Raw genomic sequence first — 22,917 nt, forward strand, 5'->3', positions numbered from 1 at the left:
CCTGGCCCATTTTATTTAATTTTAATCGATTAAAACTTTATCTCTAGTTCTAGAGATAAATCCCAATTAAAATTTTAATTTATTAGAATTAAATTTTAATAGCACACATAGCTAGGGGCTACTGTATTAGACAGTGTGGTTACTGGCCCTTGCCCTCCTAACTTTTTATACCTTCTAACAATATTTACAGGTTGAGGCTATTATAACATTGTTCAAAAATTGAAGGCACCAATTTCATTAATCCTACATATACATTTCCACTGTGAAATTAGATTTGTAATGGGTTAGAACTTCAAGCCTCCTTGTATCAAGGCAAGCTTTTATTGTGAGACTAACTTCAATGGAACATTCATTATGTTTAAGCTTTGATGTTTAAAATTTGTATAAATCATGTGCTTTAGTGGTGATGGTTGCACAACAGTGTGCAACTTCATGCCACTGATCTGGACACTTAGAAATGACTAAAATGATGAGTTCTATGTTAAATATGTTTTACCAAGCAAAAAAATTATATGCTTTGGTTTTTAAAATTTGGCTTGATTGTGATTTTCTTTGGTTAAAATTCCCTCTGCCACAGGCCTTGCTGATGATCTGGTGCTGCATGTTCCTGGCTGCAGCGTGTTTCTCTTTGGCAAAGCTGACCTGCCTGAGAAGCGCAGTCTTGTCCAGAGAAGGAAGCAGCTGGGCTGGTTCACGAGGAGGGATTTCAGTGCTCTTCAGCCTGACTTGGGAGCTGCCCCTGCCCGAAGATGTGGTTTAACAGGTTCTGAGCATGGTTTTTGCTTTGCTCTGTTTTTTTTTTTTTTTTTTTAAACTTGAGGTTCCCTTTATGAGTCACACCCTCTTAATGCAGGAAGAGTTATAGGGGTGGCTACTTCTTGAAATGGGTGAGGCTCTCCTTTCTGCTGTTACTCTCACCTGGGCCCTTTTAAGCTAACCTGTGAGCCTAGAAGCTCCCGTCAGGTATTTGATGAGGACCACCAGAAGTGATATTCAAGATATATCATTAGCCCTGCAATGTGATCACTGATGAAAAGAATGCTCATAGCTCCTGGCACTGGGGCAGGGTCCTGGAGGCCCCTGTCTGTGAATGGTGGTGGGGTGTGTCCTGGCGTGTGATGGAGACACCTGGAGAGGGAGGACTTAGGGAGAGATCACTTCTAGCTGGTAGGAAGGTCTTTCAATACTTAAACATCAGTGTAGCCAAGTTGGTGCTTACAGCTGGAAATCAGTTCTAGAAGAACCCTGGAAAAAAGCTTTTCTACATAATGGACTTCTAGAATACAGAGACCCAAGACTGGGAAAAGAAACTATTCCTTCCCCTGGCTCTCATCAACTTTTGCCTCCTCTGCTGCTCTTGCCCTCACTCCCTGCCCCACCCCTAAGGGATGCGTCAGGAAAAGGTGGAACTCCTCCCTGTTGTCTGTACTTCCACCATCCTAGTGTCACTTATTTGAGTCTTAATTGTTTCATTCTCAAATGTCTGTTGGGGCCACAAATTAAACTATATAAGATCACATTTTGATGGTCAGTCAATAACTTAAGCAATTACCAAAATACTAGATATCCAAGGAGCGAGAGGTGGGCGAAGATAAGAAACACACTTCTCATGGCACAGCTCTGCCAAAGCCCTGCAGAATCATTTACACATAGGTCTTTGGTTACTAGCCCCTGGCACAGAATTCTGATCTTAAACAAATATTATCTATAATCAAGTAGAGCAATGCATTAAAAAAAATAGCACAGGTTTTGGGGCTATGCTGAAATCCCGGCCTTGCTATTTGCTGGCTGTGTGACCGTGGTTCCTTGGTCTCATTATGCTTCGGTTCTCATATCTATAAAATGGACGTAATAATGTCTCCCTCTCATTATTGTGAAGTCGAAATGATGTCTGTAAAGTGCCCAACACAGTACTAAAGGGCCATTTTTTTCTTCCCTATGAAGATGAGATTTAATAAAAGTGATATTATAAATGTATTTCATTCAACATTTTGTTATAGAAAAAAGGAAGAGACTGATTGCTCTCTGCCAATTTGAACCTCACATATTTTCCCATGATTTGTCTCACAAATGGAGAAGTGTAAAGTTTTATGACTAAATTTTCAGAAATCTATTTCCTGGTTTCTAATTTGAGCCTCCCTAAAGACTGAAGAGATTATACCGCAGATGTAGTCGCTTCAGTGCCAGGTGGACTGGTATTGCAGTCAGGTGGATGGGAATTAGACATAGGTATACTGCTGTGAGAGCATTAGGTTAAGCAAACACTTGAATAACTTAATCCTCATTTTTGCAGTGCTGTTAGAATAAATGGGTCGATATTTGGGAAAAACTTTAACCTGATATAAAAAGCGTATGTGAGTTAAAGACCAAATGCTAATATTATCACTAATTATGTTTAGTTTCCTAAGAACAAACTTGATATGTAGTTGTTTAAAGGGAGGATTGCTTCCCAATCTGATCTATCACTTGCCTGTGGTTGGATAATCTGTGTCTCTGCTTCATCATTATCTATTTTATATTGTTTGATTTGAAATGGTCAACACATTGGGATTTCTGATTTTTTCTTTTTCTTTCTTTCTTTTTTTTTTTTGAGACACGGTCTCATGGCATTTGCCTCGGCTGGAGTACAGTGGTGCGATCTCGACTCACTGCAGCCACAACCTCCTGGGCTCAGGTGATTCCCCCACCTCAACCTTCCAAGTATATTTTGTAGAGACAGGGTTTCACTATGTTGCCCAGGCTGGTCTCAAAACTCCTGGACTCAGGCCATCTACCCGCCTTGGCCTCCCAAAGTCCTGGGATTATAGGCGTGAGCCACCGTGCCTGCCCATGATTTTATTCTCTGTTTTTACTCACGTGGAGATCTGTAATTTACATCAAAAATTTCATAAAAATCTGCAAATCCCAAGTTAAAACATTAAGATGCCAAAATTGGCACAACGAATGTTTAAAGATGATATTTTAAAGGTAATATTTAATACTGGGGAAGATGTAGTTAGAGACATTTACACTGCTAATGATAGTGTAAATTGGTATAAACTTTTTAGAAGTGAGCTTGTGATATGTACGAAGAGCTCTAAAAATGTATATAACTGCCTTTCAGAAATTCTAGATCTAGAGATAAATCCTAAGGAAATAGTAAAAGGTATATGTACAAGTATGTTTAGCAAAGCATTATTTATAATAGCAAATACTGAAAATAATGGAAATGTTTGCTATTTGGGAATGTTTATATAAACTATGGCATACTCAAGCATGATGTTTTAGAAGAACTTTCAGAAATAGAGAATGCAATCTAATGTAGAGAGAATTTGCAGTTAAATTAGTTAACGAAACAGATATTAAGTACTTACTATGTGCTAAGCAGTATCACCAGTGGGCAAAATAGAACTAATGTGTCCTCAAAGAACTTACATTGTAGTTGGGGAGGAGCAAAGAGACAGACCATAAATAAAAGCTTTAATAAACAATGAATTATATAGTACATTAGAAAATAACAAGTACTACAGCCAAAATCAATATTGAACAGGACAAGGGCATTAAGAGTTCCAGAATGGGGCCGTATTGTGATTATAAGTGGAATAATCCAAATTAGGCCTCATTGTAAAGGCAATATTAGAGCAAAGAGTTGAAGGAGTGAGGCCACTAGCCATGTGGAGATGTGGAGGAGGGTTTTAGGCAGAGGGAATAGCCAGTGCAAGGGAAACCAGGTAGTATAGGCAGCGTGATCTCAATATTGTAAAATATGTATGTACATATTTTGTTTGTATTATATATAAGAAAAACATTTTTAAATTCTTAAAGCTTCCAACATATTTTCATAATATCTCTAAATCAATCCTGTGATTATTTCCATCATCTTCCCTGAAGGGTAATTAGTAAGATTTATCAGTGGTAAATTTTATAAAAGCTAAGTTTCAGTACCTGTATTCAGATTATATTTGATGGTGTATTCATGATAAGAAGGGAAAAGGAGCACAGCTTTTCCCCTATATGCCTTTTTTCACTGGTACCCATGACCAAGGGTGGAAACCTTAGCTTGTGGAAGAAACAAGAAAATTACGGTTTGCCAAGTTTGGGCAGTCTGTTTGCCCATCATTTAGTAGGCTCAAAGCAGGTGCTAATAGCAGAAAAATAAAGTATTTCAAGGAGGATCAGTGAATAAGGGATGTGAATAAACAATTAGTTTCTAATATTCCTCACACCAGATAGTAGAGTTTAAGACTTTCTACTAAAATATTAGGTTACCTTAATTGCACATATTCTTCCTTAAAAAATAATCCAGAAAGAAGTAAATTGCTTTCTTTCTTTCTTTTCTTTTTTTTTTTTTTTTTTTTTTTGAGATGGAGTCTCATTCTGTCACCCAGGCTGGAGTGGAGTGGTGTGATCTCAATTCACTGCAACTTCTGCCTCCTGGGTTCAAGCGATTCCCCTGCCTCAGCCTCCTGAGTAGCTGGGACTACAGGCGCACGCCACCATGCATGGCTAATTTTTTGTATTTTAGTAGAGACGGGGTTTCACCATGTTGGCCAGGATGTTCTCGAACTCCTGACCTCGTGATCTGCCCACCTCAGCCTCCCAAAGTGCTGGGATTACAGGCATGAGCCACCGTGCCTGGCCATAAATCACTTTCATTTTTTGAAGCAATATCTACTGAAGTAGAATTTATAACATCTCTTTCTTTAGGGTAGAAATGTTATTCATCTAATTTTTCAATGAATTTGGTTCCCAACAATAGCGATTTCCCACTTGTTTAAATTTAATTGGCTTTATATATTTTTCTAACTTTTTTTTTTGGTTATGTCAGTGTTTCCCAACATATTTTTCCCTCCCACCAAAACAGAAAAACCTCAACACATTGTTGCTATGTTTATGTTTTTTCCTACAAAAATTAAATAGAAATGATTGGCGCTATCAACTGTACAGTATAGTCAACAATCCAGGACAAATTAATTTGCACAGTACCGGAGAGGAAGCAGAATCTATAAGGAAACAGGTTTCTGTTTTGAAGTTCCCAAAGAATATTATAAACAGAAGAGAAAAAGAAGTGAGCTCAGAAATGATTAACACCCATAGTCAGTGCCAAACACACAAAATCTTTTAAGCCAAATTCCTTTTAAAAGTTTGTAGTTGGCCAGCTTGTGGGGAACATAAATAAGGGCAAAGCAGTAATAGTTGATACTTTTAGATCTATAAATAAATACTTTATACATATATATTTAAAACCCTAAACATTTATGGGGTAATTTAAACACTGCTGTCTGATATGTTGTATGAATGGCCTGCATGTATGCATCATTGTTTAAAAATGTGGGGAAAATTCTTTGAACTGTAGTTTCATATGATGCCCTAGGAGTCAGAGATGGAGGTAATTGGTACATCTTGGAATCAGGGGCTTCTGTTTAGTTATTTAAATGGGTTACTGAGCACTTTCCTGCTTACTTCTTTCTACTATAAATAAGAAATGCATCATCAGGCACTTTTCTTGACATTGAATACTCCAATTTACTCCACACCAAAACTTTATCTGGTATTTGAAAAATAATTTCTAGTTTTAGAATGAGTCTTGTTTTAAGGAGCCTATTTTTAAAAATTATTTGCTGATGCTGGCTAGGAAGCCTAGTTGGGATGATGAAAAATTAAAGTCTCAATGTGTCACTAAGCATGTAACCTATAACTGGAACATGAAGGACTTAAGACTTTGCCTGAACTCAGGGAAGGCACTGTTCTATTATTGAAAAACCTGAGAGTAGGCAAGTTACTTGAGTTTCCCTCTTATCTGGACTGGCTTCATTATGGGAGGTAAATTTGTACCTATGTTTGTAATCTCTTCTGAATTATTTCTACTCTGAAAGATTTAAATGAGGTTCACAATGCCTCGCAGAGCAAGGAAACGTCATAGCCATTTTACAGAAAGACAGCTGAGCAGAGGCAGTGTCCTGTTCAGGTGGAACTTGAATTTGGACCCACGGGAGTACTTCCTAGCCCTGTGGCACATGGTTCTCACTTAGCTTTCTTTTCTGTGGATTCAGCCACATGGAAACAAGTCCTGCATTCTTCCCGCCATGGGAGCATTGGACTTAGCAATTATGTTTGAGTTTTATGGCTTTAGTCATCAAATGTCCTGTTTCAGCTGTGGTTTCCCTTTAGTGCATGGTCTAAAAAATTTAAAATACCAATATATAATGATAACTAATTGTTTCTGGTATAATGACTGTTTATGTTTTTGAACCTGAGTTCTGAGTCTGGTTGCCTTGCTCTGTCTATTACTCTGAAGCAAAGTCCACATTTAGGCTAGGGTTTTACCTTATTTTAACCTTCTTCCTGTTTTTATACTCAGCAACCTGCATGGTTCCTGGCACTCACCAGGTTTTCAGTAACAAAGTATTTTTTTTTTTTTTTTGAGACAGAGTCTCGCTGTGTCACCAGGCTGGAGTGCAGTGGCAAGGCGATCTCTGCTCACTGCAACCTCTGCCTCCTGGGTTCAAGTGATTCTCCTGCCTCAGCCTCCTGAGTAGCTGGGGCTACAGGCACACGCCACCATGCCCAACTAATTTTTGTATTTTTAGTAGAGACGGGGTTTCACGATATTGGCCAGGCTGTACTCGAACTCCTTACCTTGTGATCCGCCCGCCTCGACCTCCCAAAGTGCTGGGATTATAGGCATGATCCACCACGCCCAGCCCAGCAACAAAGTATTTAATGAGGGAGTTGAATTGGTTGAAAAGAATCTATTTATTCAAACTGTAATACAGTCCACAAATTTGAAGTTTTCTCTTTAGATATAAAAGTGCTAAATATCCTAAAACACCATCCCAGCTCTTTCCTCATGCATGCTTTAATACTGGCCACCAAAGAGGAGTATAATATAATAAATGGAACTTTTGAAGACACCCCTAAACAACTTTGGCCCTCCTAAAGTGAAACTCTTTTCTGTAGAGTTAAAATATGAAGAATCCTTTCACCTTTAATTGATTGAAAATGATGGTGCCTGGAACCATTTTTGAGAATCATTTTGATCTAAAGGGAAAAAAAATACATGTGTTTCTTCTGAGTGCTGCTTTTCCATTTTCCTGATGGGCTCTTCACTATTGTTTTGTCTGAATGCAGTTTTTTATTTGTGTTATTCCAGACATGGTCCTACCACAAGCATCTTTAAACCAGACATTAATAGCATAGTTCACAGTCATTACTGCCAGTGCTCAAACACAAATATTGCATTTGTGTTTGCAAAAGCTACACATCAGATGTTAATTAAGTGCATTTGGTTTTTTTCTGCTTAAACAGTCTGGCATAAAGAGTTTACATCTATATCAGTTCACCATAAGGTCTCAACAATATCTAAATCACCAGCCGTACAGTATATGATAAATACAGTGTTTCCACACAAGAAAATAACAGAATTGTCAGGAAAACATCAGGCCTGTTATATTTCTTTGTGAAATAATAGCAACTGAATCTCAGTTTCTTTTTCTTTTTGATGAAAAAGTATTTAACTAGGAGTAAACACCAATATTTAGAATGATAAATTTTTCATTAAAGCACACATGGAAAGCGAAATCATACCAAAGATTTTTTTCCTTGTTTTTAGCTTGCTTCAGGGCGTTGTGACAGTTGTGTTGGAAGAAAATTGGAATTTCAGCCTTGCAGTGAGGGGATTCGTGCTGCCACCAGAGCAGCCGAGTGCCAATCTGCGGGAGGCGGGAGTGGAGCGAAACTGCAAACTGAGAAACTAACTTTCACATCAGGTTTCTAATTTTAGAGCAAAAAGTGGAATTACTTTAATTATATGACATTTAACTAGAAATACGATTTGCTGGGATTAATTATCTCTCTCATTTAAAATACCTTCTTAGTAGGTTTAAATTAACATAAAAAATCAAATTCAGCATTTAAATAAGGTCAATGGGACTGCTGGATTTAAACACAGAATTTGATTCAGTATAATTGGATCACCGTATTAGTTTTGACTTGGAAGGATTAAATGGAGGAAATTGGAAAAGCATGAATTTGGGCAGAAAGAGAAATTTTCTCTTCTTTCTTTCTTTCTTTCTTTCTTTCTTCTTTCACCCTCCAAGGGAGAGAAGTTTCCCCACCTTGGAAAGGAAACTATTACCCTGGTTAGGTCAGAAACATCTCAGATTCATTAACTGTCTCTGTTTTATCACTACTTGGATAAGAAATAGTAATAAAACAAAAATATTGTGTAACTAAAGCTTACTAGAAGAATTTAAAATACATATAACAAGGGCCTGTTTGAAAAATGATTATTCTGTGTTAAGTGATTACCTCTTATTTTATTTAAAAGCATATGAAAGTTATTTCTGATGTTTTATTTTGCTTAAAAAAATGAACTTTATGCTTTTGAAGGAATTTTAAAAATAAGAGTTTCATTTCAATCAAGTAAGTTGGTGTTGGGACACTGAACAGTGTACATGTCATGTTCTTTATTGAACTCTTGTCCTTAGGGCTTATGTCTAAACTTACTTTATCTTTAATAATTTATCTTAGGCAGTGAGTTCATTTATAGCAAGAATGATCAACTTTGGAAATTCTACTAACAAGGGGAAGTTATTAGACATGTGATAGTAGAGGATGTCTTGGAATCTGCTGGGTGAGGGAATCTGGAAAATTCCCAGGACTACAGGGATGGAATGACCCATGTCATGGGGAAAGCCCCAGGTCCATATGCAGGAACTTCCTTTGAAAGTGACTTGCTCTCCCAGGCTGATGAATTGCATGTGAATAACTGAATGTGACTGGGCATATCAAAACTATGGGACAGCAAAGCGTAATGGTGAAGCACTACAGGCCTGGTAAGGATTTTGAAAAGTTGTGCTGGTGTAACCCCCAGTGTTACATACTCTTCAGCAAAACCTGAGTGTGATCCAGCTATTTGTTGGAATGATGGTAAAGATATTACCATTCCTTGAGTCAAAATAGGATATGTACACTAGATTTTAGGACATAAGACTATTTGTAACATGACTTGTTGGGGGGTTAAATGAGAGAAAAATGTTTGGAGGTTTTCTGTTAAAGAGTGGCAACATTAACATTGACAAAAATTCCAATTATACTCTGTGCAATGTTAAAACTGATATAATTCTTAAAGATATTTAGGGTAAGTGATTGGGACATGAGATGATGAGAGAGAGATGTATTGACTGTTAGGAAATTTAATTTTTATGAAATCAGCATTATGGGGAAATACTGTAATCTGATTCATTCCTGCAGAATTCCCAGGAGGAAGAGGCCCAGCCTCGGGAGTTGAAATGTTTCATTATGTACATGTGTGGGAAAAAGATGAAATGTGGTTTCCGTGTGCTGATTTTCTGCAAAACATCTATTAGTATGAGAGTAGCCAGGCTAGGCAACAAAGCCCCCAAACCATCATAGTCTAGGGAAAAGTGAACCCAGAAGGCATTTCTCTGATGGATACTGACATCAGGAGCAATAAGTTTGAAAGTAGCAAGAAAAAGTAATGACAGTAAAATAATGTTGAAATAGTAGCTAAGGAATGGTCACATGCTGAAGATGAGGTCAGTCCTTTATTCCTCATCAATCCCTGCTTCACTTTGCTTTTAGAAATGTAAGGTTCCCCAAAAATGAGGAAACTGCAAATGTAAGCTTTTTATACCAATGCTAATTTAACCAAGTTGTCCATCTTATAGTGTAAACTATAATTAGAGCCACACTATTTATGTAATGTGAGCTGCACCGTCCCTGAGACAGCGAAAGGCAGGACATTTGCCCCTGAGCTCTAGAGTAACAGGGCTCTAGAGTGGCAATGGCCATCTCAGCCTCTTGTAAAGCTGGGGATGGAAGAAAGAGGTGCCTCTAACAGGTTGTACAAAGAGAAAGGCACAAGGTTTATAAGTCTGTGTGAGGGGACTCTTTTGTCTTGTTTGGCTCCAAACCCTGCCAAACTCATATCATCACAAAACACCTGAGTCCCTTTGCTCTTCCCAGTTCCAAGGCTGTTTGTTAGTTTTTAGTGACCTCTTTCCCTAATTAAGACTGGTTTTGAGATTCATTTTAATCTGATATTAACCTAATTCAATAATGACAGGTGTTTGTTTCGGAGAGAGGGAGTGGTGGGTACAGAGGTGTGATTTACTCCTGTCTCTGAGACTCTTAGGCCTGTCATTGAATTCCAGCCCCCATGGAGATGGCCTTGGAAATGAATGAAGGTCCAAGGCCTGTTGCTGCTGATGACACTTAGCTCTTAACTGTGCTTTTCTTTCTCTGTTGGTATTTTGGAAAGTTTGAGCTCTTTTAGGAAAAAAAAAAATCCTTTAGATAGTTTAGAGTAGATAAAGTTACCTGATTATAGCCTAAATACTTTTGTTATGGAAAAAATATTATCTTTAGAAAATTCTGGAGTTGACGGTGAGAAATATTTGTATTGTTTTTAAATAAAACTGAGTAAAGGAAATGCCTCTGATTAAAACTGGCTGACGAATAGAATCTTCAAAACAAGGCTTTTGTTCCGCCTGATTAACATGCCTTTCTAGGTGTTGGTGCCAGCCCGTATGTGATGAACTGCAGCATTACCATAGATTCTCAAGACATGTCTGCAGGAAGAGAGATCGCTAGTGCCATTCGGGGCTCAAATGCAAATGGATTGAAGGGTGTCCAAGCCATGGCTTTTCCCCACGAGGGAAAAATTGAAATAGCCTGCAACATGGAGAGTTTTGATGACCAAGAAGCTGCAGAAATCTCAGAAGACCTCCAATATGTGTCTTACACTGTCCTTGGTGACCAGTTTTCTTACGTGTCTCCTCATTACCTAGAAACTCAAGTTAAAAAGTTGGCAAAGGATCGGGGAGTTGGTACTAAAGGGAGAGCATTAGTTGGATTTACACCCCAAGAGTGCAAGAACTGTGCTGAATATGCTATAAAGGAAAACATTGGGGAATTCTGGAAGATTCGGGGAGGTGTTTTCATGTGATCCAATCTAAGGCTTCACTGAAATTTTAAGGAAAATTATTAGTCATTACAAAATTTTCTTTTGGGCAGTGAAGATGTGGAGAAACTACAAAGGGCTTAGTTGCAGCCATGTATTGGAAAATTGAAAGCATTCTTTGTTCAACAACAAACAAATGTTCATAGATTATCCTTAATTACCTTATATTGCTAGTCATCGTTACAATTTCGAGACAATCTACTTTGTATCATATGCTAGTAACTTGTGAACATTAGAAGCTCTTCTGAATCAGCTGGGTAAAATGGCCATGGTTTCTGAACCGTCTTTCATTATTATGAGAAAAAAAGATAAAATGAACTTGATTGGATTTTCCTGAATGAACGCTCAAGTTCCATATTCAACTCTCATTTTTTGAGTAATTACTATCTTATTTTTTTCTTTTTGAGACAGGGTCTCACTCTGTCACCCAGGCTGGTGTGCAGTAGTGCAATCATGGATCACTGCAGCCTCTGGCTCCTGGGCTTAGGCAGCCCTCCCACCTCAGCTTCCCAAGTAGAGGGGACTACAGGCACGAGCCACCATACCCAGCTCGTTTTTGTGTTTTTGTAGAGACAGGATCTGATGTGTTGCTCAGGCTGGTCTCAAACTCCTGGCTAATTATTCTTTTAATATGTGCACTTAAAAAGATCAAGACTGGGTACAGTGGTTCATGCCTGTAATCCCAACACTTTGGGAGGACAAGGCAGGCGGATCACTGGAGCCTAGCAGTTTGAGACCAAACTCAAACTGGGCGACATGACAAAACCACATCTTTACAAAAACTACAAAAATTAGCCAGGCATGGCGGTGCACACCTGTAGTAGTTACTTGGAAGGCTAAGATGGGAGGATGACCTGAGCCCAGGAGGTCGAGGCAGGATCATGCAGTGAGCCATGATTGTGCTACTGCACTCCAGCCTAGGCAACAGAATGAGACCGTCTCAAAAAAAAAAAAACAACAACAAAAAAAACCCAACCGACCAAGCAACCAACCAAACAAACAAAAAATCAGGTACTAAGTGACTAAAAAATGAGAGGGTTACAAAATATAATCTCTCTTTCAAAGCATGATTGTTCATTCTTGCCTTACTACTTTTAGGATGATCTGCGGTTCATAAACCAGATATAGAATTTTGAAATGTTTATATAGGGAGATGGCATGATGGTGTTGGGCATGACTTCAAGGAAGTACTTATTCTTTTGGAATTTAGATGGAAAGTCTAAAGGTTTAGAGAACATACTGTTTTTGAGCAAAGAGAAGGTATTGGCAGGATAAATTTTATTTGAAAGAAATTAAAATTTGTAGCCTTTTTGTATGCTAAAAGAAGCTATTTGTCAATAATGGCAATTTTAATTAAATCCTTAGTATTTATATTGTTCTAGTATCAGATGCTTCCCATAAAGCACAGAGAAATGAATTTTTCCACAAATTGAGTTTAGCAAGAAAGATTGTGATCTTCTTTAATAAGAGCACAAAATGTGAATTTATTTTAAGGAATTAAAAATAAAGAGGTTGGCTGGGTGTGGTGGCTCATGCCTGTAATCCCAGCACTTTGGGAAGCCAAGCTGGGAGGATCACTTGAACCCAGGAGTTTGAGACCAGCTTGGTCAATGTGGTGAGACTATCTCTATTAGAAAAAAAAAAGTAAAAAAAAAAAGGCTGAACTCAATCTTTTTATAGATCCAGTGATCTAATTTTTTTACTTACATTTGATTCTTGAATCTGATTGCATTTATATTATTCTGGAATTCCAATTCTGTGTGTGTTTTCTCTGTCAATATGATTACAATGAAGATGGATAAGATGATGGACTAGTTATGGTTTTTAGATGTGAGGAATTTTAGTTGCTCTAGTAAGGGGAGAAAATGCTGTCCAGTTAGACCTGATAGGTCTGTCTCTCAGTCTCTGAGAGATGAGAAGCGGCAGTGCCCAGATCTTGCCTTGCTTTGGTGGAGGCTGTGTGGCCCGATAGAAAGAACAGCAGACAGTGGTTTGGAGGGCTTGAGTTCAGTCCTTGCTCTTATTTTTCATATAGCCATAATTTCATTAGCTATGAAATAGGAAAAACAGTTCCTCCCTGACTAGGGGAATAAATGTCTATAAGCTGTAATGTAAAAATGAAATGTGTTATTAATAGTTTTTCTAGGTCTATGCTAGAGCTTTGCTTTAGTTTTGAGCATCAATATTAAACAGATGAGAGGGGATGAAAGCACATGGTGCCACTGATTCATATTGGGTTGTAGGAGGGGTTGATTCATTTGCCAGTTACCTGAATTAACCTCTCCAGGTTCCTGTCACAGCATTACAGGCTGCTGGCTTTGAGCAAGGCCTATTTAAAACCAAACATCCTTTTAATGGGTACAGTGTGTCATTTGGGAAGATGAAAAATGTTCTGGAGATGGATGATGGTGCTTGGTTGCACAACAGTGTGAATGTACTTAATTCCACTGAATTATACACTTAAAAATGGCTAAAGTGGTAAATTGTATGTTATGCATGTTGTGTTTTATAATTAAAAAAGAAAAGTATGTATTTATCCCACAAAAGTTAAGAAAAAAATAGAAAAATCCCCTCATATCTGAATAAGATAACTTTACTAAGTCCATTGTACTAGTCCATTCTTGTATTGCTGTAAAGAAATACCTGAGACTGGGTAATTTATAAAGAAAAGAGATGTAATTGGCTCATGGTTCTGCAGGCTGTACAGGAAGCATGATGCTGACATCTGCTTGGCTTCTGGGGAGGCCTCAGGAAACTTACAGTCATGGTGGAAGGGGAAGGGGGAGCAGTTATGTCACATAGCCAGAGAAGGAGCAAGAGAGCTGGTGGGGAGGTGCTACATACTTTTAAATGACCAGATCTCACAAGAACTCACTCACTGTCATGAGGAGAGTACCAAGAGGATGGTACTAAACCATTCATGAGAAATGCACCCCCGATGATTCAGTCACCTTTCACCAGGCCCCACCTCCAACATCGGGTATTACGATTGAACATGAGATTTAGGTGGAGATATTGATCCAAACCAGATCATCCGTATGTTCTAAATAAAATGTTGGCAAATTTCTATTATCTATTAATAGATATAAATATGTACAACCTATTTTTCCCTTTTAAAATCTATTATGATGGACTGTAGTGCTCCAGATGAGGTTTAGTTAATGGTTTAAAATAAAGTTCATTAAATGTGGCCTTTGATCCAGCTATCCATTAAAAAACAAAAATTTACATTTTTATTATAAATAAATAATTTTCTTTTTCTGAGATAGAGTCTCATTCTGTCACCCAGGTTGGAGTGCAGTGGCACAGTCTTGACTCACTTCAACCTCCACTTCCCAGGTTCAAGGGATTCTCCTGCCTCAGCCTCCTGAGTAGCTAGGATTACAGGTGCGCATCATCACACTCACCTATTTTTTTTTCAGTATTTTTTTTTTCCAGTAGAAATTTTCCAGTATGTATATATATATTTTTTCCAGTAGAAACAGGGTGGTCTTGCCCAGGCTGGTCTTGAACTCCTGAGCTCAGGTGATCTGCCCACCTCGGGCTCCCAAACTGCTGGGATTACAGGTGTAAGCCACCATGCCTGGCCAATAAATAATTTTTAAAACAAGCACAGACACACCTCTTACTTCTCATTCATATTTGAATTTGTCTTTTATTTCTCTGTTCCCCTTCTGCCTTTTAGAAAATCTGAACCAGGTGTAAATTGCAGAAGGTGTTCTGGTGGATGGGTACACTATCACCAGCTCTTCCTCTGCAGGAACTGGCATAAGTCACTGGGATGCATCTATAATAACTAAGAAGGATGATCCCATTGGCTTGAGAAAACCTGACAAAATGAACTAACAAATACCCCGACTCATATGCAGCTTTTCTCAGATTGGCCTCTTAGAAGCAGCCCCACAGTTTGTGCCAGTGTTTCATCAGTATTTGTTTTTTAAATCTTACTACAAGGTGGACAATGTATGGAATATGTGCTTCATAGCTCATATTTACCCTCCCTCCTTTCACCAGCTGTGAAGAGGCCAAAATTGATGTGAACAAATAGACTTTACTTTCTATCAGCCCCTTTGTGTTTTTATTCTACTCAACTTTAAACTTTAACTTTTAGTTTCTTAAAAGAGGGATAAGGAAAGCAACAAGCTAGGCTATGAGGTGATAAGGTGTTGTGTGTGGGGTGCGGGGGAGAGGGGGAGTTGTCATTGCTTTCCAGCCTAAACTGAGGCTTGACTCATGATAAATTAAAACTATTTAAACATTGGGAGAGGGGAGTAAGTAAAATATAACTGAAATAAAACAAAAGGGAGGTAATATTTTCATTTCTTGACATAATGAAAAGCCTTGCTCTGTAATTGGTTTGTACTGTCTTGGAAGTGGCGTCCGTGGTCAACAAAGGACCATTCTGTGAGAGATCTGCAAGGAATTTATCATTCCCCCTGGCTGAGCCAAAGCAGGCTTGATATACAGTTTTGTTTCGTATAAATATTCTCATGTTACTGTTTATTCTGTGGGAATATGAGGATCTCACTGACAGGGTACGTGCTCCACTGCCTTGCTTTTAAAGGCATTTATTTGACTCTGTTGTTTGTACTTGCCCAGAAACTTCAGAGAACAGCCCAGGAACTTGTTTGATAAGCATCCAGACCATGCTCCCGAAGTATGTTGTGCTTGGGGGGTTAGGAAAGCTTATTGTTTTAAGCGAGCCTGCACATGGCCTCCAAGGAGCCCATTTTTCATAGATAAAACAATTAGGACACCCTCAGCAATCTCTTAGAATGCTTCTCCAATGTGTAATAAAATGCCCTGGTGAGCAAGGCTCTGGTTGAACTCGGACTGCCTTTGGATTACTCTGCCACTTCTTTTGTTCCTATTTGCAGTATTGTGAGGCAAATTAGCGTATTGTGAATTAAGGTGTGAGATACAGACCTAAACATGGAACTAATTTCTTTCTACATTTTTAGTGTGGGTGTTAACCTATTATCTCTCGGCTCCACATTCATCCTTCCATATACTTTTTTTTTTAAAGACAAGGTCTTGCTTTGTTACCCAGGCTGGAGTGCAGTGGCATGACCATGGCTGTCTGCAGCCTTGAGTCCCAGGCTGAAGTGATCCTCCCACCTCAGCCACCCAAGTAGCTGGGACTACAGGTACACACCACTACACCTGGCTAATTATTTTTTATTTTATTTTATTTTATTTATTTTTTGAGACAGAGTCTCACTCTGTCGCCCAGGATGGAGTGCAGTGGCATGATCTCAACTCACTGCAACCTTCGTCTCTTGGGTTCAAGCGATTCTCCTGCCTCAGCCTCTGGAGTAGCTGGGATTACAGGCGCACACTGCCATACCTGGCTAATTTTTTGTATTTTTAGTAGAGACGGGGTTTCACCATGTTGGTCAGGCTGGTCTCGAACTCCTGACCTCAAGTGATCCGCCTGCCTCGGCCTCCCAAAGTACTGGGATTACAGGTATGAGCCACTGCGCCCAGCCAGTTTGTTTTATTTTTATGTTTAGTAGACACAGGGCCTTGCTATGTTGCCCAGGCTGGTCTTAAACCGAACTCAAGCAGTCCTCCTGCCTTGGCCTCCCAAAGTTCTGGGATTACAGGCATGAGTCACTGCACCTGGCCCCATACTCTACTTTCTGATACTGGGACTCTGCAAACCACATTTCTTCTTTGCCAGCCAGTTCCCTGTTAGGCTCTGCCAATATGGGGTCCTGGACTGGGGAGGCTGCAGGGGTGGAGAATGGTGAGGGATTGCTCCTTCCTTTTGACTTCCTGTTTCCAGAAGCCCCACTTCAGCAGTGACTCTTCACCTTGACAGTGGCTGTTAGTTCCAGGCTCCAGCTATTCTTTCTCCCCACCCCCCCAACACTTTTCAGAGCTTGCCTTGTTGCACTCCTCAGAAGCCCCAGCATCAGCTGGGCAGGGCCACCTCCTCAGACACCTGAGCCCCAGCTCTGCAGGGCCTCTCCTTTCAGCTTCTAGGCTCTGAGGACCCCTGTCATAGTGAGTGGTGCTGCCTGCAGTTACAGCTCTGTGATCCCTTGTTCTCTGTTTTGCTTTTTAAGTTCTGTTGGGTTTTTTTTGTGATCTCTTTTGAAATACTTAGTGTGGTTTCTGTTTTCCTGATTGGGTTTGGACTGGATTCTGTCAGAAACAAACATCAGCAGACCCAGTGGGACTGGGGGAAATGGAGAGGGAAAGGAGAAGGCAGAAAATATTCATTGTGAACATAGCTCCTAACACAAACAGCCCACACACGGTTACTCTCCTTTTCTTCTCATTCGCACGTTATTCTCTTATCTCACTGTCTTCTTGTGGTCAAATTCGCAGTTCCCTTTGGCATTCGTGCTATTTTTTCCACCAGTAGGGAGTCTGAGTGTTGACTTGAGGTGAGGGTGGGAAATGCCATGGAAAGCCATTAGGCCAGATTTTCCAAAGGATGTCTTTTGCATAGTAGCATATTCCATCATTTAAAATGTAAACTAGTGTAATTATATAATTTAAAAAAGTAATGTCTTTTGAATCTTATAATAGTTACTTGTCTTTCCTTGTATAGCCATCTTCACCTGCCATGTAGATAATGCTTTTTATCTGGCGGTAAGCCCCCAGCCAAACGCCTTTCCCAAACCTCTGGGTACCACGCTATCAACTTTTTCTCAGGAAGCCCCGTCTGAAGCCAGTCAGTTTTCTAACTTCTTAGATACCTGTATCTCCATGAAGACTAACTGCTTTGAAAAAAGTAATTATATGGATGTAGTTTAGCTAGGACCCATCGTTACAAAACTATATTTTTTCTAGTACGTATAAAGGATTTTCGGTAACTGATTAATATTAATCTGTGTCTATCCCAAAATTCTTTTTAGTAGTTCATCTTCATGATATCCACTCTGTTATTTCACAAAGATAAAAGGAAGATAAAATAGCAAGATACGGGAAAAGAAGTCTTGAGTGAACCCTTTTGGCGTCATTATTTGTAGCTATCTTTTACTGAGTACCAACTAAGTATTAGTTATTACATGATTTTCACAACAACCCTCTGGAGCAGGTGACTAAAGTAATAAAATTCCCTAAGTTCTCTTAGCCTATTGGGTCAACCAGGAACCTTCTCCTACCATATTCCATATCTGTAGGTTTATACCACTGCCCTAACCCTAAACAGCACCCCTTGGGCTGGGCATGGTGGCTCATGCCTATAATCCCAGCAATTCAGGAGGCCCAGGCGGGAAGATCACTTGAGTGCAGGAGTTCAAGACCAGCCTGGGCAACAGAGTGAGCCTTTGTCTCTACTAAAAATAAAAAATTAGCCAGGCATGGTGATACACGCTTGTAGTCCCAACTTCAGAAGGCTGAGAAGCAAAGGTCGCTTGAGCCTGAGAGATCAAGGCTGCAGTGAGACATAATTTTGCCATTCTATCCTCGGTGACAGAGTGAGACCCTGTCTCAACAAACAAACAAAACAAAACGAAACAAATCAACACTAACCTTGGACCCACATTCTCAGGTCTCCAGGCCTCTCTTCCTAGGCCTGATGGGCCTTTACCTCCAGTTTGTTGTGTTCCAGTTAGAAATTGTACATCCAGTTAGTTGACTCACCCCTCCATGGCAGTTTTATAGGATGGTCCACTCAGGATCCTGAGACTTCTTCCAGATCTTAGGCCTTTCTCCAATACTTCTGTACTCTTTCCTCTTTTAAAATTTCTTCCAGATCCTTTTTTTTTTTTTTTTTGAGACGGTCTTCCTCCATCACCCAGGCTGGAGTGCAGTGGCATGATCATGGCTCACTGCAGCCTCAATCCCCGGGCTCAAATGATCCTTGCACCTCAGCCTCCCGAGTAGCTGGGGTTACAGGTGCACACCACCACAGCTGGCTAATTTTTAAATTTCTTTTTATTTTTAGTAGGGATGAATTCTCACTCTGTTGCCCAGGCTGGTCTTGAATTCCTGAGCTCAAGTGATCTTCCTACCTCAGCCTCCCAAACTCTGTCTTTTACTCTGTTATCATATTCTGAATTCTTGCCCATTTATTCCTTTTTGTACCTGAAAGAACTATTAGCTTCTAGTTTTGTGACTTCCTCCCCTGGACTGTCAGCGCCTCCTCTGTAGGATTGTGCATTTTGTGCTGCTAGGCACAACCCTCTTTCATCAGGTGGGGAAGTGGAGGATGAACTGCACATCCCCAGATTTCTCCCAGATGAACTTCTCTGAGTTGGGCCACAAACTTGCTCCAACTCTTTGGGAGATGCCTGAAATCACTCCCACTATCTTGAAATAGCCAAGTCAGCCATAGGACCCAGAGTAGTCCCCATCAGTATTTAAATCAAGGAGGAAAATTGCCACCAGGCGAGGCCAACACTGCTGCTAGAAACAGGATGGTTGTGGATTGTGCAGCCAATGCTCCAGAACTCCTGGCTGCCTAACCATGCAGAGTCACCTGGTCATTTCTTTTACTTTTAATTCACATCCCTACATTTTATGCAATTTTAGTTTATGGACTTGACACATGGACTTGTTATAGGGTTTTACTGATGTTGTTTGTTTTGCTGGCTAGACTGTAAAGTCCCTGAGGATGAAGCTTCATTCATAAATATTTATTGAGCTCCTACTGCATTTCAGTGGGAACAGATTTATCATTATCCTAGTGATACATAAGATGTAGGTGCCCTCACTTGTATGGAGACCTAGTAAGGCCTGGGTAATATGTTCACAGGCCCTAGTAATATGCTTACATGGTCGTATGATTTTGAGAAATGTATACAAGTTAGAAATTTTAGGCACAATCTGTTGAAACTGCTGTCTCTTACCACCTCTATTTCTTTGTTATATGTCCTTTCATGATGAGTGGCAGCGGAGCAGCTAATATTGGCTTCATGAGCTTGCAACCTGTGCAATAGCATAGGGTCCTATGCTTGGTTCAATGTTCTACTGTTACTGTCCGGAAATTCTGAATAATTTTTTTCTTATTACTTTTTTTTTTTTTTTTTTTTTGAGATGGAGTCTCGCTCTGTCGCCTAGGCTGGAATGCAGTGTCACAATCTCGGCTCACTGCAAGCTCTGCCTCCCAGGTTCATGCCATTCTCCTGCCTCAGCCTCCTGAGTAGCCGGGACTACAGGCGTCTGCCACCAAGACCAGCTAATTTTTTGTATTTTTAATAGAGACGGGGTTTCACCGTGTTAGCCAGGATGGTCTCGATCTCCTAACCTTGTGATCCGCCTGCCTCAGCCTCCCAAAGTGCTGGGATTACAGGCGTGAGCCACCGCGCCTGGCCTATTCCTTTTTTTTTGAGACACAGTGTCACTCTGTTACCCAGACTGGAGTGCAGTGGTGTGATCTTGGCTCACTGCAACCTCCGTGCCCAGGCTCAAGTGACCCTCCCACCTCAGCCTCCAGAGTAGGTGGGACCACAGGCAAGTACCACCACACACCTGGCTTTTTTTTTTTTTTTTTTTTGTATTTTTGATAGAGATGGAGTCTCACCATGTTGCCCAGGCTGGTCTCAAACTCCTGAGCTCAAGAAATCTGCCTGCTTGGGCCTCCCAAAGTGCTGAGATTAGAGGCATGAGCCACTGCCCCCAGCAGGGACCCATATTTTCATTTTGCACTGGGCCCCATGAGTTATATGGCTGGTTCTGGGAGTGGGACATGTTTGGACTCAGATAAAGGAGAAGTTGAGTTGTGAATATTTGTGTGGTTCATAGTCACATCCGTGTGTAGTAAAGTCATTACCAGCTCTTCCAGTGTAGGAACGGCTCCCAGGAGTACTCCTCTTGCCCTCTGTGATGGCTCACTCAGTGCTGTGACTCACAAAGCAGGGCCAGAGGACCATCACAGGTGAGTGTGTCCTGTGGTACCCAGCATCAGAAGTATGTAAGAAGTGGAGGAAAAACGAGGGTCAAAAGCTATGGAGCCAGAAGCTAATCTGTGCAAAATCTTTCTAGTTATTGGCAGCACAAGGTTGTAAGCAAAGGATGTGGTTTTTAATGATGTCCATCCAATACAGAAGCTGCAGCTGCACTTATATATATGTTGATGTAGTATATACAATTGTAAGGACACCAGATTATTTCATTTTTTATGATAATCATAGGAAACAGAATTGATGAGAATTTCTGTTTCTAGAGGAACAAATCTGTGGTATAGCTATCAAGAACAAGTATGTCCCATGGGAATTTGCCTATCGGGAAAGTTGTATCCCAAACATTAGTGATTAAAAACACATTTCTATCAACCATTCTAAAAAAAAGGAATGAATTAGTTTTATATTCTGTTTATATAAAATGACAGATTACTATCATTTGCTTAGGTGAAAAAGAGTAGCCATAAAAATGTGGAAAACATGTATGGCACTATACAGATAATAAGAATATGTTATTTTTCTGGAATTCACAATAATTATAGTATTTCTCTGCTTTAAAAAATGTATAGTTTGTTGTAATTTATTTTCTCATTCCAAATTCACTTACAAACCTATTTTGGGGTTATTTTTTAATGATGGTACTCAAAATGGTGTAAGCTTCCGGCTTCACAGAACCTGGACCTGGCCATGTGCTGAATACATGCTGAGCATTTGGCACATCTATTACTTTATTTAATTCTCACAACATCCCTCTGAGAGCAATATTATTCCCACTCTACAGGTACAGAAACGGAGGCTCAGAGAAGTTAAGTAACTTCCTTGAGGTCACATATCTCGTAAGTTGCAGGACCAGGTTTACTGTATAGGTTTGTCCTTTCTAAAGTCTATTCTTTTACCCTTTGCTCTCCAGTTCCTAGAGTGACAATGTCATTTCCTCAGGAAAGTCTCCTAAGATCACCAGGGTAGGTTATATGCTCCGTTATGCCTGTCCTTTCTTTCCTAGCTCACGTCACAATTAACTAATTACTAAAGTGATTATACTGTGGTTATTATATAATCACAGTGTATTATTATACTGTGATTTATCATAGTGTATTATTATACTGTGATTAGAAAGTGATTATCCTGTAACCTCCATGGAGGAAGCTGCTGTTTTACCTACAGCATGGAGACTCTGGGTATTCAGTGAATAATGCATTTAGATCTACTAATTTTGAGAGGCACCTTAGAGCAGCTTCTTGCCTCAAGCACTTTCTTTCTCACCTTTCCTTGTGCTCAGGAAAGGAAGGGTCTGGGAATGGCAAAACATTCAGGCTCAGAATTAACACCCAAGAGTATTAGGGTTGTGCAGCTGATAATGTAGAGATGTTATCATTTATACATTCACACCTTCATATGGATTGCCTGGTACCAATTTCAGGTACCAGATTTCTATGGGGGCGGGATATTCATGCCAAAAGGGTGTCTGTTACATAGTTTTATATTTTTGTAAACTGAGTCATCTTAAAATGGGAGAGCACCTGTATTCAATTTTCCCTGGAATGAGCTGCTAAATTCTCTTGTACTCTTCACTTCAGATGAGGTTTTCTGGATGACACCATCTGGGAAATGTCACTTTGATTAAAGTAAATATGCAGCATAGTTAACACTGGGAGCCTATTTGAATTTCTCTAAGTAGCCACATCTATAAAAGCAGAAGGCAGCCGGCTCTTTGGGCTGGGAGAACTTGAGAGAGATGCGTTCCACGGTTTGGTGTCAGTCGAGTGGCAGTGTGTGGCCAACTAAGCTCTGAAGGATTTTGTGTATTTTCCTTTTCTTACCATTGGGCTATTTTTTTTCTTTTCCAGTTTATTTTGACATGAAGAAGAAAATATATAAAAATAAAAAACTCAGCTTTACGATTGCCAAGTTTTTCTTTCAAACTAAGAAAAGAAACCAGTTGTTGAAAAATATGATGAATGGCATCCTTTGTTTTATTTTCAGTGTAGCACATGAGGGCAGTGCCATTGGGAAGGGGCCAAATTCCCCAAGCAGGAGGGAACCCTGGGCTGAAAGGCGGCCTACTGATTTTGGAGGCTGGTGTGTCAGGAT

The 22,917-nt window shown here is 39.8% G+C and overlaps 1 protein-coding gene across 6 annotated transcripts in view; it reads left to right on the top strand.

The window, feature by feature from the left end:
- Positions 1 to 22,917, top strand: part of FTCDNL1 (formiminotransferase cyclodeaminase N-terminal like) — a 90,580-nt gene that overhangs the window by 31,864 nt on the left and 35,799 nt on the right. The window contains exon 4 of one of the 6 annotated variants that reach the window (XM_032755044.2): positions 578 to 1,977. The exons of the other annotated variants lie outside the window; for them this stretch is intronic. Coding sequence (XP_032610935.1) covers positions 578 to 813 — 236 coding nt within the window. The 3' untranslated portion in view covers positions 814 to 1,977. Of the gene's footprint in view, positions 1 to 577; positions 1,978 to 22,917 lie in introns of those variants that run through there. 6 annotated transcript variants of the gene reach the window in all.

This window comes from Hylobates moloch, unplaced genomic scaffold (genome assembly GCF_009828535.3).
Source record: "Hylobates moloch isolate HMO894 unplaced genomic scaffold, HMol_V3 SCAFFOLD_1, whole genome shotgun sequence".
Taxonomy (NCBI): Eukaryota; Metazoa; Chordata; class Mammalia; order Primates; family Hylobatidae; genus Hylobates; species Hylobates moloch.